At 36.9% G+C, this 26,766-nt stretch overlaps 2 protein-coding genes across 6 annotated transcripts in view; one reads left to right on the forward strand and one right to left on the reverse strand.

Moving 5' to 3' along the window:
• Positions 1 to 437: 437 nt before the first annotated feature.
• ube2d2l (ubiquitin-conjugating enzyme E2D 2 (UBC4/5 homolog, yeast), like) lies at positions 438 to 14,504 on the reverse strand. Its single transcript, XM_057348836.1, has 7 exons — positions 14,174 to 14,504; positions 2,856 to 2,919; positions 2,736 to 2,767; positions 2,549 to 2,626; positions 2,248 to 2,353; positions 1,955 to 2,048; positions 438 to 1,293 (listed from the first exon to the last, which is right to left on the reverse strand). The coding sequence occupies exons 1-7, from the start codon at positions 14,195 to 14,197 to the stop codon at positions 1,248 to 1,250; spliced, it is 444 nt and encodes a 147-aa protein (XP_057204819.1). The 5' UTR covers positions 14,198 to 14,504; the 3' UTR covers positions 438 to 1,247.
• Positions 14,505 to 22,623: 8,119 nt separating this feature from the next.
• Positions 22,624 to 26,766, forward strand: part of LOC130563982 (transcription factor COE3) — a 93,320-nt gene continuing 89,177 nt past the window's right edge. For all 5 annotated transcript variants that reach the window (XM_057349828.1, XM_057349830.1, XM_057349832.1 and 2 more), the window contains exon 1: positions 22,624 to 23,324. In XM_057349828.1, coding sequence (XP_057205811.1) covers positions 23,191 to 23,324 — 134 coding nt within the window. In that variant the 5' untranslated portion in view covers positions 22,624 to 23,190. The remainder of the gene's footprint in view (positions 23,325 to 26,766) is intronic.

Raw genomic sequence — 26,766 nt, forward strand, 5'->3', positions numbered from 1 at the left:
ACAGTGATGTGATGGCATTTTTTCTGCTTTTGTTATTTTGGTCGAGCACCCACTTGTGCCAGTGATGTGCATTCTTTTGTTTGTGTTTTGCTGAACGTTTTAAACAACTCAATAACCCCCTCCTAACTGCTTGTTGAACACAGGCATTGTTGTTCTAACTTTATCCACATACAGAGCATGGAGTGATATAACGCTGCTGTTGCTCTTACAGACAGGGGTCCCTCTTTCAAAGAACTAATAATAGTCCAGCAGTTGTTGAGAGATCTCTGCTTTCGGTGATGCGTGTTAGCTACAAGGGTCCAACTAGTGTCAAATTCCATTTGGTCGTCAATACTACTTAGGAACATCTTATAACAAACATGTCACTGAGTACATTGCTCTTATAATACAATCTCATGAGGACATACACACAGATACTGCAGAAACACACACTGAACGATACTTTAGCAACTTTATTGAGCGAACAAAAATCAACAGCTAGAAGAGCTATTAGTTGATCGGTCATCCATCAAGAGCTTTCGATCACATATATTCAGTGCAATGAGAGAACAGTGTGTTTAGGAGGATAGATAACTAATAGCTCTCAGTTCTAAAAACATCAAAAACGGGAGAGAAAATGAGTAACAAAATAAGTTCTCAGACTCTAAAAGTGGACATGTATTTGCTTTACATCGTCTGCAGATATTCATTTTGGCAGACCACAGACCAATTACTTTAGTTGTTTCATTAACATGCAAAATATATATTTTCGTAACTGCTGATACAATGACGTGACTGATTTGGTAAGAAACAGTCAGTTATAAGCAAGAATATATTTCACAGACCATAGTTCTCATTGCTATTGTAAAAGCATATAAAAAACATGAAGGCCAACCCAGCAACAAATTTCCATGTTCGCTGGCACCTGTAGAACCGTTGTTTTATTTTCTTAAATAGCACCTCTAGCCTGTGGCATGAGTTACAAGCGACCAATGTTCTCTTACGTTTTTTTTTCTTTTGTCTCAATAAAAAAACATCTGAGCTCGTTATTAAAACATGCTTCTTTGACACGAGCGTTTTTCTGAACATAAAGCTGGTGATCTTTACGACGTTGTGGTCCTTTTTACAGCATGTGCATGGATATTGAAGGGGGCAAAATAACTAAGCAGAACTGATATGGTCTGAATACAGTCGATTCATTAAGGGGAAGGGGGAAAAGTTGTTTCATTTTTTCCAGCTATACTGCAGATTGGTCTGATTTTCAGGTATCACATGGCGTACTTTTGAGTCCATTCCCGAGCTATTCTGTTGTACCTGAGAGAGGGAGAGAGAGAGAAATAAAGAGGAATGATGTGTGGAGGTAGCATCACACATGCTGGGTAAGCGGACAGTCTGCCAACTCGGCTCAAGCCAGTGCAAACACACACAGTGCAGAAACAGCTCAAGGTCAAACACAGTGGTCTCATCTCCAACTGATCCACACTGCAGCCATGACCGTTACATTTGTGGTTTGTTCTGATGCGACTAAAAGCCAATTAAACCTCATTACTAGAATGTCTGACTTCATTAAACTCATGCTAAAAGCATAGTTTAAAACATTACTGGGCAGTATTTATTAGAATGGGGAAAAATAAGAGTCAGGATAATGGTGAATTAGAAAACATTGGTCTGGTTTTAAAACACACATTCATGTTGGGCAGTCCTTTGGACGTGGCATTTTGCTGCTAATCAGGTACAATTTATGATAGCATTCTACTGTTATCACAATAAGGACCTTTTAATTAACAATACATCTATCACCCACATTAAAAGAAAACATGCAAACATAATCTTGCTCTCCCATCATGCCATGCTCATCTTAACTCCTCCAACATGTTATGTCTCTCTGGCTAGTTTATTATACATCAGAGTAGACGATTTAACCATAAATCTTAGTTATCTGCGAGGCTTAACACACATAAAAATGTATACTTACTTTTCATTGTCTGTTTTATAGATACGTGCTATCTCTGGCACTAATGGATCATCTGGGTTTGGATCGCATAACAGTGAGCAGATGGACAATAGAACTGAAAGAGAAAAATGAGACAGGTTGGCGCACGGCCTCACACGGTATAATAGGTACACGGTACGATAATAGTTTATATCTTGGCTATCCCATAAAGTGATTTTAAGACTCTAAGGAGTATTTATCGTCAGAAAAATGTGCTATATTAAGGCATGCAATGTGTTTGTTCCTTTTTAATTGCCTGCGATTTGTCAGCTCACCTTTAGAGATAGTTAACGCAGGAGACCACTGTGACCTTAGAATATCCAAACAGATGCTGCCATTACTGTTAATATTTGGGTGATAAATTCTTGTGGTGAATGCAACCTGCAGGTTAGAAGAAGACACAGTCAATCAAACACACACATACGTTTTTACTTCACCACTGTCTGATATTTACTAGACATTTCTATAATATCAACAGGAATGGCACATTCTTATTTAAATCTGCTCTTTACACGCTGACAGTCCCTAACAAACATAAAACCTGTCGGCTGCTTAAATTTTGTGAATGATTCTTACCTTAGGTGGTTTGAAAGGATAGTCTGTAGGAAAATGAATAGTCAGGAAAAACACGCCCCCCTGATATGGACTGTCGTTCTGCAAAACAAAGACCAACACACAGAGTTCTGAACATTCTGTTGTATTAACCTGAAAACAACTGTATCTGTGTGCTTGCACATGCAAATGAGGATGCGCATCCACTTACAGGTCCCATAATTGTGGCTTGCCAATGAAACACTGCGAATAAAGAGCAAGAAATGTCTTATTATAGTGAACTCTGTGGTGTGTTTGATGTAATGAGAACAATAAGAGTGAAATAACTCACAATCATCTCCCACTGGTCCTGCAGAGCACTGTGCTGGGGGGTCCCTGCCCAAATCAGTCAGCTCCTATAGACAGGAAAGAAATATAGTTCATTTTCATTTCATGTAGACTTCAGGTCTTGTGAGTTTGGAAGTATTACATTACTTTGCCCACGTGAACTGTATATCATGCAGCTATGTTTAAAGGAATAATTCACCCATTTTAAGGAATGTTGGTAACCGAACAACGGCGGTACCCATAGACTTGCATTGGTTTTGTGTACATACAATAGAAGTGAATGGGTATTCATTGTTCGGTTACCAACATTCTTCAAAATTTCTTCTCTGTAAACACCGCACCACTGCGCACCTTTGTGTGTATGCGTGCACGCGACACATCTGTGATAGATGCATCTGCACCGCGAGTCTCAGCTAACCACGCGTGCGTTTTCCAAAACGGACGGCCTTCAGATTTTCTGAAGTCAATGATGGAGAATTTTCGGTTAACGCGACCTCTGAATTAAAGTGAATAGTATGTTCCTAATGTGATATATAATATATATATATATATATATATACTGTATATATATATAAATTTGGTTAAAAACCTCCTATATAATTTTTATATAAGGGTTTTATGGTACAAGATCCAGATCTGAGTGAAGTAAACCATCAGTTGATGTCTTGTATATGGTGGATGAGTAACCTGCTTTTTATTCAATGCACATTATAAACAGTGTTGGGTAAATTACTCTGAAAAAGTAATTAATTACTAGTTACTAATTACATATTCAATAGTGTAATTAGATTACTGTACAAATTACTCTCTCCAAAAAGTATTTAATTACTTGTTACTAGGAGTGTAACGGTTCTCGGTAAATAATTGAACCGCACGGTTCTCCACCAACGGTTCAGCACACGGTCCAACGCGCTTGGACCGCGGTTCATCTTAAATCTGACGACGCATTTATAATGTGGTTCGTTAAAAATGATAATGCATAAAACAGACTGACAAAGTTCAGCTAATGTATGTTTGTCGATGGATACACATTTAATACCTAAAACAAATCAAATAACGTAGACAAATTTCAATTGACGTATGCTGTAATATGACCAGTCATTTATGCTTTCATCACCCGGTGAGACCTGAACAGCACGTGTTGCTGTTTAAACTAAACTCATTCAAGCCTTGCCAATTTAAACATTTAAGTGCAAGATGATGCAGAAGAAAACTCACTTGCGCGCTGTGAGAAGATCCGAAGCGCGCATAAGGAAAGTCTCAGACATGGCGCAAATATTGAGTTGTCTTTGAAGCGCTTAAACGGACAAATTCAAGTAGGTCAACATGCCCCTCTTGTCGAGTATCTTAACAAACATAATAGGTTATGTCCTAAGTGAACGGACGAAACGGACGAAAAACAATGCATGTGTACAGTATCAGTGTTCTGGATGTGTTTCATTCCTCTTAAAGCGACAGCAGCATATTCCTGCTGTCTGTTAAAAGTCAAGGAAATCACTCACTGCTTGTGACTCAATAGCTTCTGTAACTTCAATTATGATTCGTCTTTATTTAATTTGTACATATGCAATGTTATGTTTTATTTGATTACTTTAATCCATTTCTACCTTAAAAGGTATATATACAGTATCTTATTTAATTTTCTGCTTTGCTCTGTTGTTTTATTGGTGCTGTTACTTGTAGCTTGATTATTTGTTCTTATTTTTATTTGTCTGTAGTCCCTTTTCCCTGAACATAGCACAAATCGAACCGAACCGAAACCGTGACTCTAAAACCGTGACACAGACCGAACCGTGAGTAATTTGAACCGTTTCACCCCTACTTGTTACTAATTACTTTCTATATCCTACATCAACCTTGATTAGAAATGATTCAAGGATAGACATGAAACGACTAATTTAATTCATTCAAATAAATAATAAATAACTACATAAATAATTCTTATTAACTGACCAAAGTTTAGAAATGTGAAAAGGATACATTAAAGCATACATTTTAAAGTTAGACTTATAATTTTGATGTCATTTGCACTATTGAATATATTACACAGTATTTAGTTAAATTACATCAGAAGTAACTAATTAAATTACAGAAAAAATAAGAGTAATCCCTTACATTACTTTTTCAACGGAAAAGTAATTAAATTACAGTAACTAATTACTTAGTAACTAGTTACACCCAACACTGATTATAAACCAATGTGTTGTTAAAGCTAGTTTGTAAAAACCGCCGCTAGAGGGCGCACGATCAAAACAACAACATGGCATAGCTTGATGACGCTGTGAAGGAGCGTGGAATGATGGGATCTGTTGGGTCCAATATGGGTCCACCACTGATGGCCATCAATCAGACAGTAACGAGAAATCATGTTATCGGATGAGGTAAAGTAATAAAGTTATAAAGTTATAAATGTTGCGTTTGATGCAGAGGTTGAGCTAGACTTTTTCATTGTCCGTCATTTTGACGGAAAGGCTTGTAAAAAATCCGTCAATCTTTTTTTACCTGCCACTATGGTGCAAGGTGACATTACGTGCTAATTAGCATGTTTGTGACGTCATCGCGACATACGCATTCTTTGAACTTACTGTATTTTAATACTCAATAAAGCTGACGTTGTTTACATATTTAATGTTTCTGTTGTCAGACATAAAATACTAATTACAGACAAATGTTCATACGTCCAGTCAGTAACAATGACAGGTGCTTGTACACGCTGTCTGTAAACACCGCACCACTGGTTTGTGCGCGCCTGTGTGTGTATGAGAGCACGCGACGAGAGGGTCTGATTACACACAATCGGAAAGCGTAAACTCGTGTCATTTATACGCAGATTGATGAGACCGGGTTGCATGACAGATGCATGCTTTACAGAATCAGATCCACAAACAACGTTAGAGATCACTGTTATATAAAAAGTGCAATAAGATTTTCAGTTCGTTTTGAAACTATGGCGAAACAAATTAGACGGTGGCGGGCCGTCATAATCGCTTTGTTTATAAAGTCCCTGGCTCCGCACCGCGATTCTCCGCTGATCCCGCGTGGGTTTTCCTGAATGGAAGAGGCGTTTATGAGTAGCCTAATCCCACATAGCAGACGGACTCGGCCCAAATGTGGCCTCAGAATGGCACTGCCGGCACTAGCATGCAACATGTCAGCCAAGTGTGGGCCATGTGTTGCAGTGATGGTACTGGATGCATGATGGCAGACAACAATTGGGCCGATTGTGGATGGGAGGTATGTGGCCCAAGATCAGTATGGTGATTGTGGGCCACATTTTAAATAAGTTGATTTACTATGAATAATTATAGAAATTTAAGGATTTAGGCTTGCTAAACCTTTTGAGAGCGATAGTTATATGATCATCTGATCATTTTCCTTTTGTCTAGAATTAGCATAAATGTTTTCTTGCCATTTTATAAACAATATTTTTTAAAGAAAATGTTAGTTTTGTCATGGTAGAAAATATTTTTGCACAGTTAAAAAAATGCACAAGTATATTTTGTCTACAACATTTATGTACAAACCACACACACCCACTTTTTTTAATTATAATATATTATCGAAATGTGTAATAAACTGTAATTTAGCTGCCCTGTTAGAAGCACCACCTTATTCTGCTCTTTGAATTTAAATTGAAATACATATTGTCATTTGAAATTCTGCGATTTCCATTGTAGGACAAGTTTTGTTATGTCCTGGCTGCATATGATACAGAAAGGAGGTGTCTGAAAGAAGAACTTGATAAAATAGAATCTATGGAATTTTCCTTAAATAATATTTTGTATGATGGATCGAATGCAGGTAGACGAATGAGTGCAGAATTGAAATTTATCAGGAAAAGTAGATTAACATATAGAATACAGGGAAATATGGTAAATTCTCTTCACACTCCATCACAGTAGGTGGCGGTATGCACCTATAAGTTGATTCTCAACCCGCCACAAAACCAAAAGAAGAAGAATTCTTTCTGACCCAGGTAAGCAAATCTATTATAGTGTATGCTCTATCGGTTGGTACAGTAAATAGCTAACGAGATGTTTTATATGTATACTTGAGCTTTGCTGTCCAAACAGTTCAGTATCATAAATTTCGCGTTGCGCAAGATAACTTTTGGTTGTTGCCAAGCACAGTTTCGTCAGCATTTGACAGTTATTGTGCTGCACTTCTTAACACACCGTTATGTACTGGATGTGGTTATGATGACAAAAAGTAAAAACGTTACATGAAGTTATCTGTCATAGCAGTCTAAGCGCTCATCAATGTAATGGCCAATCAAATCAAATAATGCAGAAGATACTGGCCAATCATGTAAGAGAAGCTGGGCTTTACCGTTAATGGAAGCCAAGCAGTAGCTAATCAAAGGAAAGAAGAAGGCGGGCGTTCCTGACGATCAATGGCAATGCATTTAGGTTTAACTGTGCGAGAAAAAGTGTAAGCTAAGTATCTAAACTTTAATTGTTGACAACAGTTAAGCACATTAAACATGCAACATTAAAATACCGGGATGCAAACATTTACGCGAGTCATGTGATGTAATGCGTTTTTTTGTAAGATGAGACAATGAATACAAACGGAGAAGTTTTCATCATATTAGACACAAGATTAAGAAATAATGTAATCTGACATTGTATTTTAATATGTGCTTGTCATGTCTGTGCTCTTTTTGGTATTTCACCTAAAAATTAACGTTCTCATATTCTGTTAACACCATTATGTTGTTTTAGAGTCAGTGACTTGTAAAAATAACAATGAAGATGTAATAATGAAGACAGACTATAAACATTTGCCTTGCACAAACGTAAGATGACAGAAGAAGTGCAGTGTATACACAATGGGAAATGTGTAATTTACTTTTGCTCTACTGTTGTGCAAAGTTGAATAAATGGATTAGGGTTGTTCCGATAGACGATACTATCGTGTATCGACGATCCTCAGACCTATCGGCGATAGCTGATTCCCTAGACGATAGTTGGCTGTTTGCCAATATATGTTGCAAATCAATATTACAAACGCACATTGCGCATTTCTTCATGCAAGAGAGCTTGCAATGCACGCGGCTTAGGCTTTTCCTCGCACCAGAGAGAGTTTATAATGTGCGGTCTTTGAGTTTTCAGTGCACGAGAGAGCTTGTGATGCGCGCGGCTCGGGCTTTTCCTCGCGCCAGAGAGAGTTTATAATGTGCGGGCTTTGAGTTTTCAGAGCACGAGAGAGCTTGTGATGCGCGCGGCTCGGGCTCAGGAATTGCTATGCGCGTGAGGGTTTAAAACCAGCGCACGAGTTGTTCCCGTTTGGCAATCAAGTAATAACAGCGCACGCGGGCATCAATGACGCATTTGGATGAATGATATTGATTTATAGCAATAGTTTACTTTCTCTTGTTTAAAAGGTTGCGCTGGTAAGTAACAATGTTGCCAGCTGCACTGAACTTAAACTCTGATAGAATTCTAATTGCAGTCACACATGAGCATTTTCTAGACACATAAGCTTCTGTTTTTGTCCACAAATCCAGCTGGTCATAGATAAATGCGTAATTGCCCCGCCCCTCGATACTATCGTGTATCGGCGATCCACAGGCTGGCGATCGAACGATCTGATTATATTGAATATCGCCCAACACTAAAATGGATAGACACTCAATTCAAAGCATCAATGTAAAATGAATGTTGGGGGTTGTGTTCCTCTTTGTATTTATATATCAAAAGCATAACTCTAGATGGCTGAATAGTGATATGTTGTGATTTCAGAGAAAACTTAGAAATAAGGAGAAGGACAGATATATAGTACATGTCATGTACATGGTCTAAACAATAAAACCAATTGTAAAGTGTTTCTTAACGTCTGTACTATACAGTATTTAATACTTTTTACATTTAACAGAAACCTTTATCCAAAGCAACTGACAAAAGGAAGGGAAACAACCAAGAGTCATCCTAAATAGGCAATAGATTAAAAATAGCCAGTGTCTCGTTGATTTGTGTAAATATGTTGTGTTCTGACCTGAAGCAAAACATTTTTGATGACTTAAGTATACATAAAATTTCTTCATTGATGAAAATATCTTCATATTATATTCTTAGCATGGTTAACCAAGAAAAAATACTGCAATATTCCATTTTGCTCAAATTGTCTAACCGTCTGAATTGGTCTTTCCATTCATTTCTGCTGAACTTTGGCTTTCTTGGCATATAATTGAATTGTCTAAACCCTACATAGTTTACTAAAATGAAAGTGTGAAATGTGTCAGTTTTATACAAACTGATAAATACTGATTTTTAATCACAGGGAGCTGCTGATGTTTTCAGACTTGTAGAGAGCGAAGCTGAGGAGAAGAGAGAGGCTGCAGAGCTGTTCTTCACTTGTTGAGGACAATCTTAAACTTTCTCAGCAGACACAGATATTAAAGTGTTGAATTGTTCATGTATATAATTTTGTTGTTTATATTTGTATAATTTTACAAAAGTAATTTGTTTCAAGAATATTTATTTACTAAGGGTAAAGTTACCTTATAATTTAAGTTTTTACTGTACTGTCTTTTTTAAACTAAAACTTAAATTTGTGTATAGCTGGCAGTTTACAGTACACAACTAGAAAGGTTTTCAAAGACAGCTGTCAATTGTTTTTGTTTAATTAATTAGTTAATTTTGATTCCAACTTTTATTTATCTAAAGATAACATTAAGTTTAAAATGGCAATGTTAGATTCATGTTAAAACTGTCTGTCATGTGTAGACGCGTTATTGACTTGTTGAAAAATAAAAATTCCAATTTATGAATTCAGTTTTCTTGTGAATGATTTGTTCGCACAATTTGGGCATGATTGGACTCTATGGCTCAGTTCCGGGAGTTCTGGTTCAAAGCTGGTATTAATACGGTTTACTTATGGCAGAGATATGGTACCCATGTTAAAACCTGTTCTGGCCCAGTTCAGTGCCAGTTACGGCTTATTAACTGGCTGAGTCTCGGCCCAGTATTGGCCCTCCACTGTAATACAGATACTGGGCCACCCTAGGGCCGTCATTCTTTGTTGTATGTGGGCCGAGGGAAAAGGATTTGTGTGGACCAACACAAAATTGCTATGTGGGGAATTGGAAACGTTTGCGTCCCTACGATAACGTTCTGATGAAAGGAAATGATTGGGATGCTACCAACTCGACAAAAAGGGGAATTACAAACTGCATTGTAGTCAGTCAAAATGATGGACGGCTTTCTGATTTTACCGTCACTGGTATAAAAAATCTGTCAATGACGGAGAATTTTCGGTTAACGCGACCTCTGGTTTGATGACATAATTTTATTTAATTATAATGAATTAGACCCTAGTAATGTAAAGTTTAAAACTAAATTGTTAGTCATAGATGTTACAGTATGTCTAATTCGAGGTTGTGATAACACTGCGCAGTTTTAAGTGTTCTAAACAATCATAGTAAAAGTTCTCTTGAACGTACCCCCACCTACGTCAGTAAAGGCGGTAACAAAAGGTAACGCAGATTTGACACCATTGACAGGCGACTGCACGGCCCTGTGTCACTGTTTAGAATGGCGATTTTCTCACGATTTACAAGTAAACATTTGAGATATTGTAAGTACTGAACAAAATATATAACACTGGCCTAGTGGTTTCTGGATATTTTACTGCAAAGTTTTTACAAACTGTACCTTTAAATCTATTGTAATCTGCATTTAGACAATTTAATAGCTAACTTTTAATAAACAGGCATAATAAATATCATTAGGCATTTTATTTATAAATGGTGCAATTTATGAACTGCCACAAGTAGACAAGAACTCAAACTGTTGATCCTGGAAAACAATCAGATTCATGTGTTTTTAGGATTAGAGTAAAAGTGTAGACGGATTATCCTTTAATTTCTCTCCTGAACGGTCTGCTTGCAGTCTCACTGGTGAAAGAAACTTATAGTTTACTCAACTCTGGATAAACAGAGGCAGGAAACGACAATATGTCGTCTTCATAATGCAACAGTGTAAGAACAGAACTAATTGAGCAAAGTCTCTTGTTTCTCCCTAGTCGCTGAACAGTCACAAACAGAACCAACTGTTTATCAAGACCAAGTAATAAAGGATCAGCTTTTTTAATTTGCTTTATCTGATGACTGCCACGGGTCGTTATAAAATCAAACCTATCCACGTCATTGTGCTAATTTAGCCAAACAAGCAGGAACACCTTCTCGATGATGATACAGTATATGGTCAGAATTATGGAAATCATTAGAGCTAATAAAGAGAGGGAATCATAAAGACTTGGTCTAATGGCAAATTGAATTCACATGGCCCTAACAAACATGAAACAATTCCGATTGTCTTTACATACACAAACAGATAAGTACAGGTATGGGTACAGGTAGCTATTGTAGTGACATTTAGTACGTAAAGGTGTAAATCAATGTGCTTTTGCCCATCTCACCAAGCATTTTAGCCAAAGTGTTCACAATAATAGAAACCACTCACACTGGTTTAGGTAATGATTAGGGATGTGCAAAAATTTTTGAATATTCGATCTGCAATAATTAATCGAAAATAAAAAATGATATTCGAATATTCGTATTTTTCATAAGAATAACAAACTGCATCACCACAGGGTTAGAATTGTCTTGTCTTATTTAACGGTTCTTCAATTAATCTGTAATGACTTTATAATATACAGAAAATATAAAAAATAATTTGTATGTGTTCCTAAATCTTTGTTCAGTCAGATCGCAAGCTAGTTTAAATACTTAAGTTCACACATGGCGGCCTGGCGGATCGCGTGTTATGCTCGGCTCACATCACCATATTAAAATGTTTTAAAAACGTGAGCCACAGAATTCGTTAACATTACTTATACAAGTTGGTATAAAAATACCAACGTAATATTAAATGTATTTATTACAATAACTTGTTCGGAACTTGTTCTTTATTAACTTAATTTAAATAAACAAATATTCGTTTTTATGAGCTCAAATATTCGAATATGAAATTATTGAAAAATGCCCATCCCTTCCCAAGTAATGATGAAGGGTGCTGACATAATAAACCCATCTACCAATCTCTGGCCACACCCAAGCATTAGTACAACAGGAAAATGACAACCATTCTAGATCTTTCTCTTTATGGGAAAACAGTTGTACATTGCAACTATACAAACCACTTCTTTGAAAAAAGCATGTTTCTGAGAATTCACGTATGTGAGGTGCAGGCAACCCTCTGGCATTGCATGTCTGTGCATGTGAGCCAACAGGAAGTGGAGGTTTCTTTGATGAGTAAGAAGTCTTTGGTTGAAACATCAAAACAAACAAATGCAGACTGTTTAGCTAACAATATTTTTGACAGGTTGCTTCTCTTTAAATGCAAGATTTTGCATTGACGGGTGTATAGACTCACTTTAGTCCTTCATACCTGAGAGAGGGTTTATGGGTAAAAAGCATGATCTTAAAAAAAAGAACAAAGTAAAAGATTTGAGAATTGTGATTTATGAAACATTCTAACGTAAAATTACCAATATACTATTTCCTCCAGATGCGTTCAATTGAAATGGTATAATGTCATTAGGTTTTGTCTTAAATATAGGTTATGAGTCAACAGACCAATTCGTATCTATTATCTTACCTTAGTTTTAACATCTTCACCTTGACTATCACTGAGATTTATTTAGGTACAACACAGACAAGCAAGTCAGCAAGTCATCAAACTCATACTTAATATTGGATGACATTATTATAATTTACCCAAATTATCCTACTATGACAGACTAATGCCAAATCAACATAAAATTAACACACAAACAACCCAATAAAAATACTTCGGGAGATCAGATTAAATCCATTCATTTTTGGACAATATGGGTGGACAAGACAAGTCTTCCTAAGATTTGATGTACAGCATCTTATCCACCCAACATAGGACAGTGTGAACACAGACACTAACAGTGGCAGTTATTTTTACGGCTACATACTTCATATAAAGGGTGTGGGGAATAAACAAACTCTGGTATCACTTAAAATATGTGGCTGGCATTTTTAACTGGGAGTCTGTGCGCTAAATATTATATTTCCTGCAATAAAATCTCATCTCAGCTGTCTTATTTTCTCAAACTCTCTGATGCCTGTGCACACACAGTCTGGTGGTTCATGCAACACTCGTGAAAGTTTAAATATGATGAACACAAAAATGCAACATTTGTGAAATATAAAAGATTTTTGGTTGTTTGAGTCTCATACAAAGTTAATGACATGCTATGACACAGGCCCGGAGATAAGGTGCTTATTCTAGGGAGACTGAGGTGAGGAATATATTAAAACGCAGTTGTTGATAAAATAAAGTGTTTGGTTTGGCCCATAGTATCAAAGACTGCTTGACAAATTAAGTATTTGGCTGTCAGCCCATAAACGTTCTGCTGTGTCAGTCTAATTCATAAACGCAATCAAACTCAGCAAAATGAAGGCAAAAAAATCATCTGTTGCCAAGTTCAACAACTATTGTGCAACTTCACTGGTGAAAGCCGGAAATTTCTATCTTGAGTATTTGTACTCGACTCGTAGTAGCTTTTCAGGAAGAACTCGTCTTAGTGATGCAAATGTTTGTTGTGTTTACCAAATCGAGTCACAGAAGAGTAAAACAAAAGCTAGCAGTCAGGTTAAAGACGTACTACCAGGACTATCATCTATTCGACATTATCTGCCCATTGCAGTTAGTCGGAATCAGTCTAGGCAAAGACTGTCCTACCATGTCCTTTCTGTGGCTGACATGATTCATAAACATTATTCATCCAAGTCAAAACAATGAGTTCAAGTATGAGAAATTACACATAAAAGTCTGTTTTAATATCCCAATGTCTGACTCAAGAGAGAAATCCCAGCCACATGAAAATCCTTGATATCCACCTTTATCACTAACGTTCCACACAGATCCAAGCATTTCCTCCTTTCTAATATGTAACTAATATGAGCAAAAATGGTGGATATAGTGATTTTTCTTGGATATAGTTTACCTGTATAATTCAAAGACACCTCTTATATTCACAAACTATGATTTTATGACGCTCATTCATACATATTACATTCATAGATAGATAGATAGATAGATAGATAGATAGATAGATAGATAGATAGATAGATAGATAGACAATTATAAAATAACATTAAAATAAATAACTTATTTAAAAATATACAATAAGACGAAAACAAGCTAATCGCTTAACCCATCCTGCCATTCACATAGCATTTGTTAACCTGTTTAACATTTGCTAACCCAGCGATGTTTTCTAGACAAAACACAAACTCTTTAAAGTACAAATTCTAAATGATTAACATAAAATTAGATTTCTTACCTTGTGAATTCGTTTTAATGCCATTCTTTGTGTGTTGTGGGCTCTTGGGGCCGAGAAAGACGAGATTTATCCGGCTAGCTGCGGCTACTTGTGTGCTCGCTAGCCAGACACCAAAGATCCAACAGAAACCCGACGATATCGAACCGGAAACGAACAAAATGAGCCGTTAAGGCGGATCAACGTGATCCTTAGTATTTGATCAATATTATCCTGACGTAAACAAAAGTTATTGAATATGAACAGGCAGTCCTGTATTACAACACTAGTGAAGGTATGTCTCCTCTGAGCTCTCACTCGCTCTCTCTCACTCACCACAAAATGTCCCCTCTCTCACTCCCTCTATCTCTCTTCTGACGCATCAGTTTACGGAAATGTGGAAGCATTGACTAACAGAGAAAGAGAAGAGATATATATTATATATTATATAGTATCCTACAAAAATATATATTTTTGTCAAGGGTACTTTCTCTGGATGTGTCTCAAAACATAAGTAACGTTAGCTGCCTTTGTTTTCCTATCAAAACACGTTTTATTTTTGTTGAATAGAATTAATAGAATTAATGTTGGCCTACCCCTAAGGGCGGGGGTTGAGACAACTAAGCGTTTCTTATAATGTTGTTTCATGTTATTATTTCATGGTAGGCTATATCAGGTGCACCTTTTTAAGGGCAAAGAAAATAGCTGCGCTCGTCTTTTTGTTACACTGCGCATGCACAAACTTGCGGTCGACATCAAAGTATCGCGAGAGCGATTTGAAAGCATACAGGGGTGCGTTTCCCAAAAGCATCGTTAGCCAACTATGGTCGCAAGTTCCGTCGTTCCAGCATAGATGAACGAGTTAAGTGTTTCCCAAAACCATCGTTCCAACGATCAATCGCAAGAAGCATCGCAAAGTTGCGTGGTTGGAACTACAGGTCTAGAGCTGTGGTTAGAAGCATCGTTCCGTGTTATTTTGACATGTAGACTTACATGCATCAAGCTTTTGATCAAAGTAAGCAAGCAGCATGCAGTGCATTCCATATCCATCATTCGAAATATATACCAATTTAATTTGACATGTTTTAGTTTGTCAAGGAAAAAAGCGCTGTTTTTAAAGTGCGCATGCGTAGATATGGTTCCCTAGGACCCTGGGGAATCCCTGGGCGGAATGACGTAGGAGGACACTTAAAAATGAATTAAATATCGTGAAATAAAACAACAGATAACAAAAATAGGATAACAAAAGTAGTCCTTAAATGCAATGTATGTTATTTACAGCAAGAATTTGACATTAATTCGATCTGAACATATTTATTTATTAGTATACGTCATTACTCCACAACCTGTGTGGCGTCTTCAACTAGATTGCTGAACCAACTTGGTTCAAACAATTGATCTCAGACAGAGGCTGTAGGCTTGTTCGACTTGATGCGGCGCCGCAAGATCCGACAGGCGGATGACATCACAGTACCGCGAGATCGATTCTAAACCAAACTTTTTATAGTTTTTTCGAATAGCTCTCCCGGTACTTTGATGTCATCCGCCTGTCGGATCTTGCGGCGCCGCATTAAATCGAACAAGCCTTGTGTCTCATTTCGTAAAGCTGCGTCCTCCAGAGGTCTCATTTGAAGGCTGCTACGTCATCGAGGCTGTCTCGTTTCATAAAATCAGGTAGGACTGGCACCCTTCAAACGCGACCTTCTTTGACAGGAATTCGGAGGATACATGATAGGCTGTGGCCCAATTCGGGGGCTGCGTGCTTTGAAGGCTGTATTTTAAGACCAATTGCGTCACAGCAGCGCGACTGAAGGCCGGTAAGGCTGTCCCGATTCAAAGGTTGCTTCAAAAGCCCCAAAATGCGACCTTATTTCCGCAGGTTTTTAAGGATACAACAAATGTATCCTTCACAGCTTTGGCTATCCCGAGATTCATTGCGCGCCTGTAACGGCTTGAAATGTTTTAATAATCTATCAAAACTTTAGTTAAATAAACGTATGTAATTCACAAAAACTGTCAATTTCATTGTTTTAATATTATATATGATGTTGTTAGTTAACATTATTGGTGCATTATTGTGTTTTTTGAATTTGTAAGGTTGGTTAATTTAACAAACTGTTGGGCTGTTTTAATCTACATATTCTCGAAAATAAAATATAATTTTTCTGGCTCCGTATTTGTTTAAAAAAGTCAGAAACGTCTTTGCTGTGTCCTGCAGGCACCACGCAACAGGAGCAGCAGGTGACGCAAATCACGCAATTAGGAAATCCTCCGCGAGGCTAGACCGTCTCATTTCAGTTCGCTTCTTGAACTTTTGAGGCTGCGTGCTTTGAAAACCAAGTCCTCGACCTTAAAGGTTGCAGCCCCTGAATTGGGAGACAGCTACAGATAGCTAGAGATAACCCACAATTCTTTGCGTCGGCCAACGTCTGTTATTTGAATAAACGGCAACAGCTGCACATTCAATCAAATATATGGTGTTTAAATGTTAACAGTTTACAATTTGTGTCACGTTTTTTAATCTTAGCAGGCATATGTAGTAAATAGGTTTACAAGTGTTTTGGCGATTTTTAAGTTTTTAAACCGTAAGGCAAAAATTGTATATTTAACTCTTTTGGTATTGTTTAGGGTATAAAGTAACCAACTTTTTACCTCTTAAATCATGTAGAAATCATTTGAATTAATTTGACAGGTGTGCGAGTGCAACGTGTTGTCATAGCAACGTACTTCCGTTTCCTTTTCTGCCAGTATGTCCTACGAAGGATGTCTCGTTTAATTCTAAGTCGAGAATCCTCCGTATACAGCACCCTTTAGAGGATGATACCTCTGGAGGACACAAGGACGCAGCCGAGACACAGCTAGAGTTACTACGGTTTCGGGAAACATTCGTAACTACATCGTTAATTGCCCCAACGATGCGTCGTACTATGGCGGTTAACCAGCGAGTTATGTCGTTGTTCGGGAAACGCACCAGAGCAGTCTGCTCTCGCGGTACTTTAATGTCATACGCCGCCCGTAAAGCCGAACACACCTTGTGAGGTATTGTTGGCGGGAGAAGTATTTACTTTGAACGTGAACGTCGGTACGTGTAATCGTTAGACATTAAACCTGAATAAGATCAGACTTTTTTTCGAGACTTAACAGAATTGTTTGAACAAGCAAACAAACTAAAACCTGCAGGTGGTTTAACGGTAAGCGTCATGGACATTCTCTTGTACTATGCCCTATGCCCATCAGCCTAACGTTAGTTGTTTCATTTTGGTTTAATAGTTTTATTCAAGTTATTCGAGTTATGGTCTATTTCTTCATTATAATCTGTGTCAGATATTGGTAACAACAACACACTTTAAATTGTTAGACATTGGCGGGGTTTATTCTATTAAAGAGTGTATATCTCGGGTATGTTTTTGTATTTGCCTTTGAGTATGTTTACGTTGACCAAGTATGAAATTAATTATATTTCTTTAACTTATTTATGTCGGTTCTGCATCCCAGACAGAGAACAGGTTGAATTGAACCATATTTATTACACAGAAAATGTGCAATCTTAAGTGGTGTTTTGGTGCATTTAAACATATTGTTTGTTTTTATGCTTAGAGGTGTCATATGCATTTAAATATGCACTTGCACTTGATTGTTTTACTTGTAAAATTATGAATATATTGAGTCTATAATTACGAGATTATACCTTTTGGAGGAGCTGAGGTGGGCCAGAGCAAGCATTATGCTGCATTGCATCATTACACAGAATTGTTGGCAAGTCCTATACAAGCTTTAACTTGGTAGAGGCCATACAAACAACAGAATCATTGTCTTGTAGGTCGATGGTTATTTCAATCTGATTAAAATGTGCAAATTTAGCAAATAATTACTATCACAAGCATATGAAGAGAAAACAGGGTGTGAGGTTGTGCAGAATGCAGGTTGTAAAAAGCTTATTGACACGAGTAAACATAGAGAGAGGAGACACTTGCTGTATGAGAGACACTTTAAATCAAGAGAATTTATATTTATATATTTTACAGAACATTTTTATTGGGTTGATAAAATAATATAAAAATAAAAAGCCTTTATATTTTCTATGGTTAGAAATTGCAGGGGGAATTCAGTCTTGCAGCATGTGATGAAGATTGCTTAAAAACATGAATATAAGAGCTTTGCACTCACCGACATTGTTTTGAATTGAGTTTTGTTTAAGTTTCTTTATGTAATCTTTCAGACTGAATCTGACATTTCATGTTTTAAAGTGCATTTTCTTTATTTGTTTTTTTAAATAGCTGATTTACTAAACAGATTCAGCCTCTTATCCATATTGATTTGAAGAAATTACATTAATCTTAATGTTTAGTTAATTGTTATAAAACAGTATTGGGATCAATTTGAATTCTTTGGCATCTAAAATGCACTGAACCCATGTTTCGTCAGGTCAAATTAACAGTGAAGATAAGTATTTGTGCGCTAGCTTTGTTTAGACTGAGGATCAATTCACATTTGTAAACGATTGACTATGATTGTGATCAGGATTAGCACACAAGAAAACTAACTATTTTGTTTGTTTTCAATATTTGCAGGAATAGCAGGGGGATATAGTCTTGCTGTGTGTCATTAAAGTTAGTTTAAAAAAAAGAAAAAGCGGGAATGTAAGAACTACGCTGCAGCCAAATTTTATTTATTAAACACTAGATGGCGCTCTTTACCTTATCTGAGATTCTGTCAGGCGCTTAGAAAAATCGTAATGTCAGTATTTTATTTAATTAACTTCTATACTATGTTAACTTAATTATATCTATCGAACCCCTCATGTAGTGTTTTAGTTTCTTTGAAAAATGCAAGGAAAATATAACATAACCGAAATGTTACTAGGTTTAGTATGATTGAAAAGGATGATTGAACTGACATCTATGAACTCTCTTTTTTCCTGTGTTTTCATGGAAAATCTATTTTGCCATTTGTTTAAATTGAGAGCAGGATGCTATGATTAAAAATAGTTATGAATTGCACTTTGACCACAAAGCAGTTAAAATGGAAATGCTTGAACAGTGACTAGTTCCTCTTACCACAAAACAGTTTAACATTATAACATTGTGCTACTGTGCTGCTGCTAGATATTAGATGGGTTTACTCAATTCGATTAGGCTCTTTTACATAAAGCATTTAAAGAGTGTGACTCAACTTGTTTATGTTTGATTTAAGATACATACACCTTTTTTGATTGAATACATTTTAATATACTGTATTGGTAAGGCTTTTAAGTTGAGCAATTTTGATTGTCATGTTTTGTGAAAACACCACCCTGTAATGTATTTTTTTCTCTTGCAGTTTATGAGGATTATTACAATCTCCGTGGTAAATTTTGATATTTAACATTTGTCAAACATGCAAATATTTAAAAATTTGACAAACATGCATGATAAATTATTGGCCATATCGATAAGGATGATTATGTTGGTAGTACTTCTACAGGAATTTAGAAGAGAATGGAATACATTTTCTATTTAAATGTTTTTTTTTAATATTGGTTGAACCTTTACAGAGTTTCCACAAAATTAATTTTATTTCCGTCTTCACTATCCTGTGTAATAATACAAAAAATATTTTCAGTTTTTCTGTTTGTAGCATTTATAGAACTAATTCAGTCATGCAAGAATGCAACAAAAGATTGTCAAAAGAGGTTAAAAACGTGACGGACGTATGAGCGTTATCATGGGTTGTTTCGTTTGTATTTATTTAGTACGTTTAGTTTCCTTTTTAGCAACCAATTGAGCACAAGAGGGCGCTCCTTGCCTGAAAAAACGAACATTCTTCAATGCGTTTGTAAAGTGGGTGTTGTCTTGGTCATGGATTTAAAAGGATACCTGTTTGGCTGCTTACTTGTTAACTTCTCGGCCTTATTTTAAAATGTCTAATCTTCTAATTTCTGTTTTATTCTGTTTTACACCATGCTCGTGGAACACCATGCTTGTATAAACGAATACGTTCATTTTTGCGTTATGACCATCTCTGTAACATTTTTTTGTCATTACGTCTTTAGTTATTTACGTTAAAGTTCAAATCAGTATCTTTATCGAGTATTGAACTATGACAGAAATTTATATTTAAACTCTCGAGATACCTTATATAAATGCAGTTTATCATTTCATATTAAGGTAAAACGGGTTTTTGACTGTTTATAGAAATAATGAGAAATCGGCTTCCGCTCACGTTGTTGCGAGAAAAAAAATCATGTTTGTATATAGATTATTTAATATCTGCTCTAATTTCATGATTATCAATATGTATACATTTTTAGTAAAAATGTTTTACTTTTATCTCGATGACCACTAGGTGGAAACAACTGCATTCATCTGACAGAAAGCTAGACGGACTCATATTGTACCTCCATTTATTCAATTAACCTTGAACATTTATTGTTAAAAGAAATATGCACAAAGACAAAAAAAACATTTGATATAAATATATATAAACATAGGCCTACACCACGCTGCATATTAACTTTTTTCTTTTTGAGACATTGCAGAGCTGATAAAATGTCAATTCATTGCATGTTTGTTCTTTACATGGTTTGAAATATTAACAAACTAAATTATGTTCAAGAATTTAAAATCAAATGTTGGCCTTTGATGTGCTATTGGATCAGTAAAATATTCTCATACGGCCCACCTGAGCTGCTGTGCGGTTTACAGCAGCTGATCAGCTCACGTGCAGTTTGACAGCGTTTTCGTTTCTTTCCAGAAAATACGATATATTTAAAATAGTTGTTATTGAATTTCTTAACAATCAAAAGTGCCTAAAAACATTTTTACATATTGGTTTTGGACGGTTTTATAGTGTTCTAAACATTCAGAGCTTCCAAGATAACGGTGAGCAGGAATATTCCTACAGTTCGGGAGAGTTTGTGACATGAGACTGCGAGAAACGTATCTTTACCCGAGCTGTGTTGAACGTAGGGAATTTCGGTCAGTGGGACTTTTTCTCAGTTTTTTTGAAGAATAGAATAAAATAGAAATAAAACACAACGTGACATGACGTGATATGCTCTGGGTTTTGATCTCTCCTTAAACATATATACAGATAGAAACGGTGTACATGAATGGTACTTGACAGCGCTATTGTCGTTTTCTGGGTGTCATTCTGCTTCTTTCTGCTGTTTTGCCGCTTTGAGAGTGAAGTGTAGGCCTACCCTTGAGTGTTTTCTTCTCACCCAAAAGGGGTTTCTGATAATATAGGCCTAAACTCTAAAATAATAAACTATGACTCGAGATAGGCTTATGATCGAACATATTTTTGAAAAGTTTGTATACTTGCTTTTGTATTTTACAATGTTGTAGACACATAATAATAATAATAATAATAATAAGGAATACAAAACAAGATACTAGCTCTTGTCTGAGGGGAAAATAGACTACCGATAATATGATGCTTTGCAAACATTGATAAGTGCGCAGATATACTTTATCAAGTATTAACCAATTTTTTAGGATAAAATAATGAAGTATTTTTTTCCTAAAACCCCATGGGAGCATTTGTCGACCGTCAACTCCAGAGGGCTATTTTTAATAAATATTTAAACGACCTTGATTTGCTGAAATTCTGAATAATATCAATAAAACGGCCACACAGCCGGGGATCTTATCTTAGAATAAATAAATGTGTATGAGCCGAAACTTACATCTGAATTGTGTCTTTTAGAAAATAAATTTCTATTGTAGGTAGTATAAATAATATTGTTAAATTAATAATAATGTTTAATCATGTAACGTTTAACAATGCAAACAACAACTCGGCTTCTCGTGTAGCTATAGGTTATATTGAAAGAATATTTCTTTCAGTTTATTTTTTTTTCGATTTAAGCATGCACCATCTTTTCCTAGTCGGGTGGAACCGCTATGCGTGCTGTCTAACACGAATAACCGAAATAGATGTCACTTTAAAGTAATACAATTTGATAAGGTTAAAATATTGCGATGTGTTTGATGAAAACAGTTCACGTATGAAATCGTGACGCTAGCCTGCTCATAATCAAAACCAAAAACTTAAATCAACCTTAAACGCTTTGGATCCCCTTTGAAATAAAAGACATTAAATCATAACAGGACCTATAGACAACTACTTGCTTTGAACTCTGGGAATGATACCATAGTCGATATTTTAATTATGATGTTTGTGGGTGAACTTCGTTGCATGTTAATACAAATATAACGCATGTAAATGCACAGTCGCTTTCACTGTTTGCGAGTGCGCTCGGTCTGTCCAACATCAGCAGCACTGTACAAGCAGTTTTTGCGGCGAATTTTGAAAATGACGCAAAGGATGACCAGGGCCAATCAGCGAGCGGAACCGAGTTTGACATTTAAAAGACTTTCCCTTTTAAGGGCAAGTCTCCGCCTTCGTCGAGTCCACGCTTGTCCCCCCCGAGAGCGCTGGAGCCTCGGAACCCGAGAGTAGGTGCGCTCCGCTGGGACAGAGGAGGCATAAAGAGACGGGGAGGGAGGGAATGAGATTTCTTGCTACCCAATCCCTCTTTTCCCCTGGGACAGCAAGCCTTCCCTGGTCCATCCCTCCCTCTTGTTTGGTAATCATTTCATTTTACTCCTTTTTGAAGCAGTCGCCCGTTTTATCCCACTTTTCATTTCACAATCCCGTGCTCGTATGTTCGCCTTCTTCTTCAGAGCAAGTTCGCGTTCTCCCCTCTTTCCACCCGCGACGAGAAGGTCTTCTTGATCCCGGCTGATCGTTGTCCTTTGAGATGCTCCACAGCTCTTGCGCTTGCCTTCTCTCCACCCTCTTTTAACTAGAGACCGGTTAATCTTGAGTGAACTGAACTTGGGTTTGGAATCTAAAATAAAGAGGAACACCCAAAGGGATACGGTTACGCGTCTTTGGATAAGGACCTCTATCGCTTTCCCCATTTGTTGCGCTTTGGGGAAGATTTTTTCCCTTTCAGTTGGTTTTTGGTAATCCAGGTGGCCTTGTTCTGAGAGTGCAGGAGGATTATTCCATTCGAGCTGGTGTAGAGAGACATCCCCCACAAGGCTATTTTCATGTTCTCCATCCAGGACGGTCTCCCGCGGGGAGCCTTGACCATGAAAGAAGAGCCCCTCACGAGCGGCATGACGCCGGTACGCTCGTGGATGCAGAGCGCGGGGATACTAGATGCCAACACAGCAGCGCAAAGGTAAACATGACAGACAAGATCCAAGTTTACCATATTGCAGGTGGTCCGGTGCTTAGCGTAAAACGTGCTGAACTCGAACAGTGATTGTACTGTGCGTAAGTGCGCTTTGAAAGAAGCGCTGCGCCCCTTTTCCACAGTTATCGATGTTTTAAGAGTAAAACTATTCTTGCAGTGATGTTGCATACAGTATAACACAATACTGCTAAACCAGTGTTAAGTTATTGATTTTGTCAACAACAACTATTCGAGAAACTCATGCACGAACGTTGTGCGTCAAAACACTACACGGAAAACTCATGTGTGGAAAGGTGCGATCTATTTAGACTGCCTGTCACCCATGAGAAAACAGTTTAACCCGATTTCTCTTTAATCCAGAGACGACAGAGGGCTGGCGAGCTTTGGGGTTGTGTTTCATGAGTAAGAATGCCACACTCGTGCAACCAAGGCTCGTCTTTTTTACTGTAAAAATATTGACGTTTGCAAATCGCCGTAGTCTTGACAATGTTTCTGTGATTCGCAGGGAGAGACTAGTAAGGGGGAAATAACAAGCATGAGTTTTTGAAGCTGTCTGCACTGTCGAAATTTTATAGATGATTTAAACAATTTGTCATGTAGTGTTTTTTGCAAGGCTGCAGACCGTAATAGAATGATTGATAAATACTAAGGTGGGAAAAAGTTGCTGAAGTAGAACTGACAACGGTCATTCTATCACAGTTGTGTAACGCATACAAAATCAACCTGCGCATAAATCAAAGTTAGTTTTTGGACTCTTGAATTCCTCTACATATATTCTCCCATGGGCTGGTGAAATCATGAAGTGTTTGGAGATGTAGGCTGTTCTGTCTCAACCGCCAAAAACAGACCTGGGACTATGAGAAAGGGTAGACAGAACTAAAACAATTCAATTTGAGTGCAACCTGTTTTTACGCAGACACCAAAAATCAGTTTGTCGGGACAATTCTTTCTATCGCTCTTAAAAAGTATCATCATGTATCACATCTTTCTGTTTTTGTGATAAAAAAGACGAGAATTCTCAGAAAGTAAGACTTTGATATTGTGAAAATAACTAAAGGTAGGCTATTTTTAATAATAAAAAACGAGAGAGAAAAAACGTTTTAGAAATAAATCAGTGTGTTTTTTAACAGTTGTATTTCGATTTTAGCACATTAAAACAAATCTCACAATATCAGGGAAAGGCTTATTTTATTAAATTGCTTTATTTAATACAATTAAACAAAAACATAAATTCTTTCATTTCTGCCGGAATCCCCTAAAGGTGAGTTAGTATTTATAGTAAATTGAGCAGTAAAAACACACTTTTATAAGATATATTGATACTGTTGTGTGAGAATACAAGCATACTGAAATTAGTTAAACGCCTGAAGTACAGCCTGGGGTTTCTTTTATGTTTAAATAATCGTACACTTGTATTAAAACATGCACAAATAAAAGGAGAGAGAGAGATGTGCTGCGTTTACAAATTTTCATGCTTACTGATTATTTGTTTAGATGCAAGTAACCATATTAATATTGTAGGCTAGAGGTGTTTTAAACTTTAACACAAAGGTCAGTTGCTTTTATTTCACATCACACACAACCGTAAAGTCGATCATTCTGTTAACGTTTTATCTATTGTATCAATTAGGAAGAAAAAAATGCAAAATCTTTGGCCATCTAATTAGTTACCCTACAAGAGATAAATTATTAATTTGATGCGAGAGGTCGCAAATAAGCCATATTGCATGTGAGTTGCATTGCATGTTGCATATTAACCAGTCCTTTGATCTAGTTATTTTCTATAGTTATTTACAGTTGCTGTTATGTGTCTGTAGTCCGTGCGCAGCTTGTAGGCTATCTCATCTGTATTGCTATACGTGCAGACCCATTGATTGAGCCTCATTTTCCACAGGTGCAGTTAATTTAAAAGCCATCGCATAAAGACTATAACCTATGACAACACATGTCATTTTGTTATCTTAATTTATTTCAATAATTTGCCTACATAAGATCTAGAAAAAGCAGTAGACAGTAATTTTTGGACAGTTATCTGGAATGTGGCACAGACAAATGTAATTAAATTTTAAAAACGCGCCGTAATTTGTATTAATATAAATCAGCTCCCCTCGTAATAAATGATCTGTTGTAGCCTTCCGCAAAAACCTCCGCAAATTAACCTCAATTATCGGCTTCATACAGAACACAATTTTCTACCCTACAATCGCAAACTAAAAAAAGATGACACTAAGCCATCTTCAGACCCTAAAGGTTTAAATACTACTTAAAGCATGAAAATGCGTTCATAATTGGCACATTTTCGCGTAGGCTAAATGGTTTCATTTGTTACTATTGTAAATTCTCTGTCACTTGTATGAATGGTTTAGTTAAATTCTCATGTAAATTTCATGCGCACCTCTTCACTTTCTAAATATCTGTCTCTGGTTTTCCCTCAGTTGTTTTTAATATTTTCCCATTGCAATGTATATTGAAAGTCGTAAGCTGAAATACGCACTCATGGCGGGCAACAGTTTCATGGGAGTTCTCAGACAGCAAAAGTGAGTAAATATAGGTTGGCGTAATGAAGCAGAAGTGTGAGAGTTTAATTTCTTGTGAATCCTTCATGTGATCTTGTTAATAATGCCATGTGGTGGCTCTGGTGGTGATATGGAGATGTCTGTGGGTTCTGGAGAACAAGTGGGGATAAGCTTGGACTTAGAATATATTATCACCAGTGTTGTTATGTAAAATTAATTTTACACAAAAGAAATATGCAATTCTTTTACACGTCTTTGGCTTTTAACATCGCTTTATCATATCATCACACCAATTTTTATTGTTGTAAATTCAAAATTGATTGAAGTACATGTAGATGGAGTTGGCTGAACAGGTTTGTGATGCTCAGGCCACTCAGGGGTGCGTTTGTGGGGTCCATCTCCCCCCAGCATTTCTCCCTCTCTTTAGGCCTAGGGGTGAGCGAAAGGGCTGCACAGCTGGGGAACAGATTTCGATTGACCCTCTCACCGATTCCGTACCCCTACACTGTAAAACCTGGCAAAGTGAATTATGTCGCCTCTGTTTTGTCCACCGGGGAGGTGGGTGGGGGGGTGTTTGGTCAGGCTAATGAAGTCCAGACCCCCAGGCTTTGGGTAGAGAAAAATCCTGTCCTTTATGAGAAACTGTCAGAATTGGAAACACCAAAAAGGCGCATTTTTCTGTATGTGGCATCCCATAATTCCTTGCATGCACAGACTGTAAACAGCAGGATATATTTGTTTTTGTTCAGATTTAACAATAGGCCTACAGAAAATTTTAAGACACAAAAATATTTGCCGTTAAAAAGTTACTCCCCATTCTTGTAGACTGCAGCTTCCACTTTACAAGGCATTTCCCATTGCAAAAAATACTAAAACCCAACACTGAATCAAAAACGCACCTGATTTACGGG

The sequence above is a fragment of the Triplophysa rosa genome, linkage group LG13, assembly GCF_024868665.1.
Source record: "Triplophysa rosa linkage group LG13, Trosa_1v2, whole genome shotgun sequence".
NCBI lineage: Eukaryota > Metazoa > Chordata > Actinopteri > Cypriniformes > Nemacheilidae > Triplophysa > Triplophysa rosa.

Excerpts from the sequence above, each read along its gene's own strand:
- ube2d2l (XM_057348836.1), bottom strand. The coding sequence starts at position 14,197 with ATGGCATTAAAACGAATTCACAAG. Across the intron at positions 2,627-2,735 it reads AAGCCACAATTATGGGACCT|AACGACAGTCCATATCAGGG; the intron begins GTAAGTGGATGC and ends TTTGTTTTGCAG. Across the intron at positions 1,294-1,954 it reads TATAAAACAGACAATGAAAA|GTACAACAGAATAGCTCGGG; the intron begins GTAAGTATACAT and ends TCCCTCTCTCAG.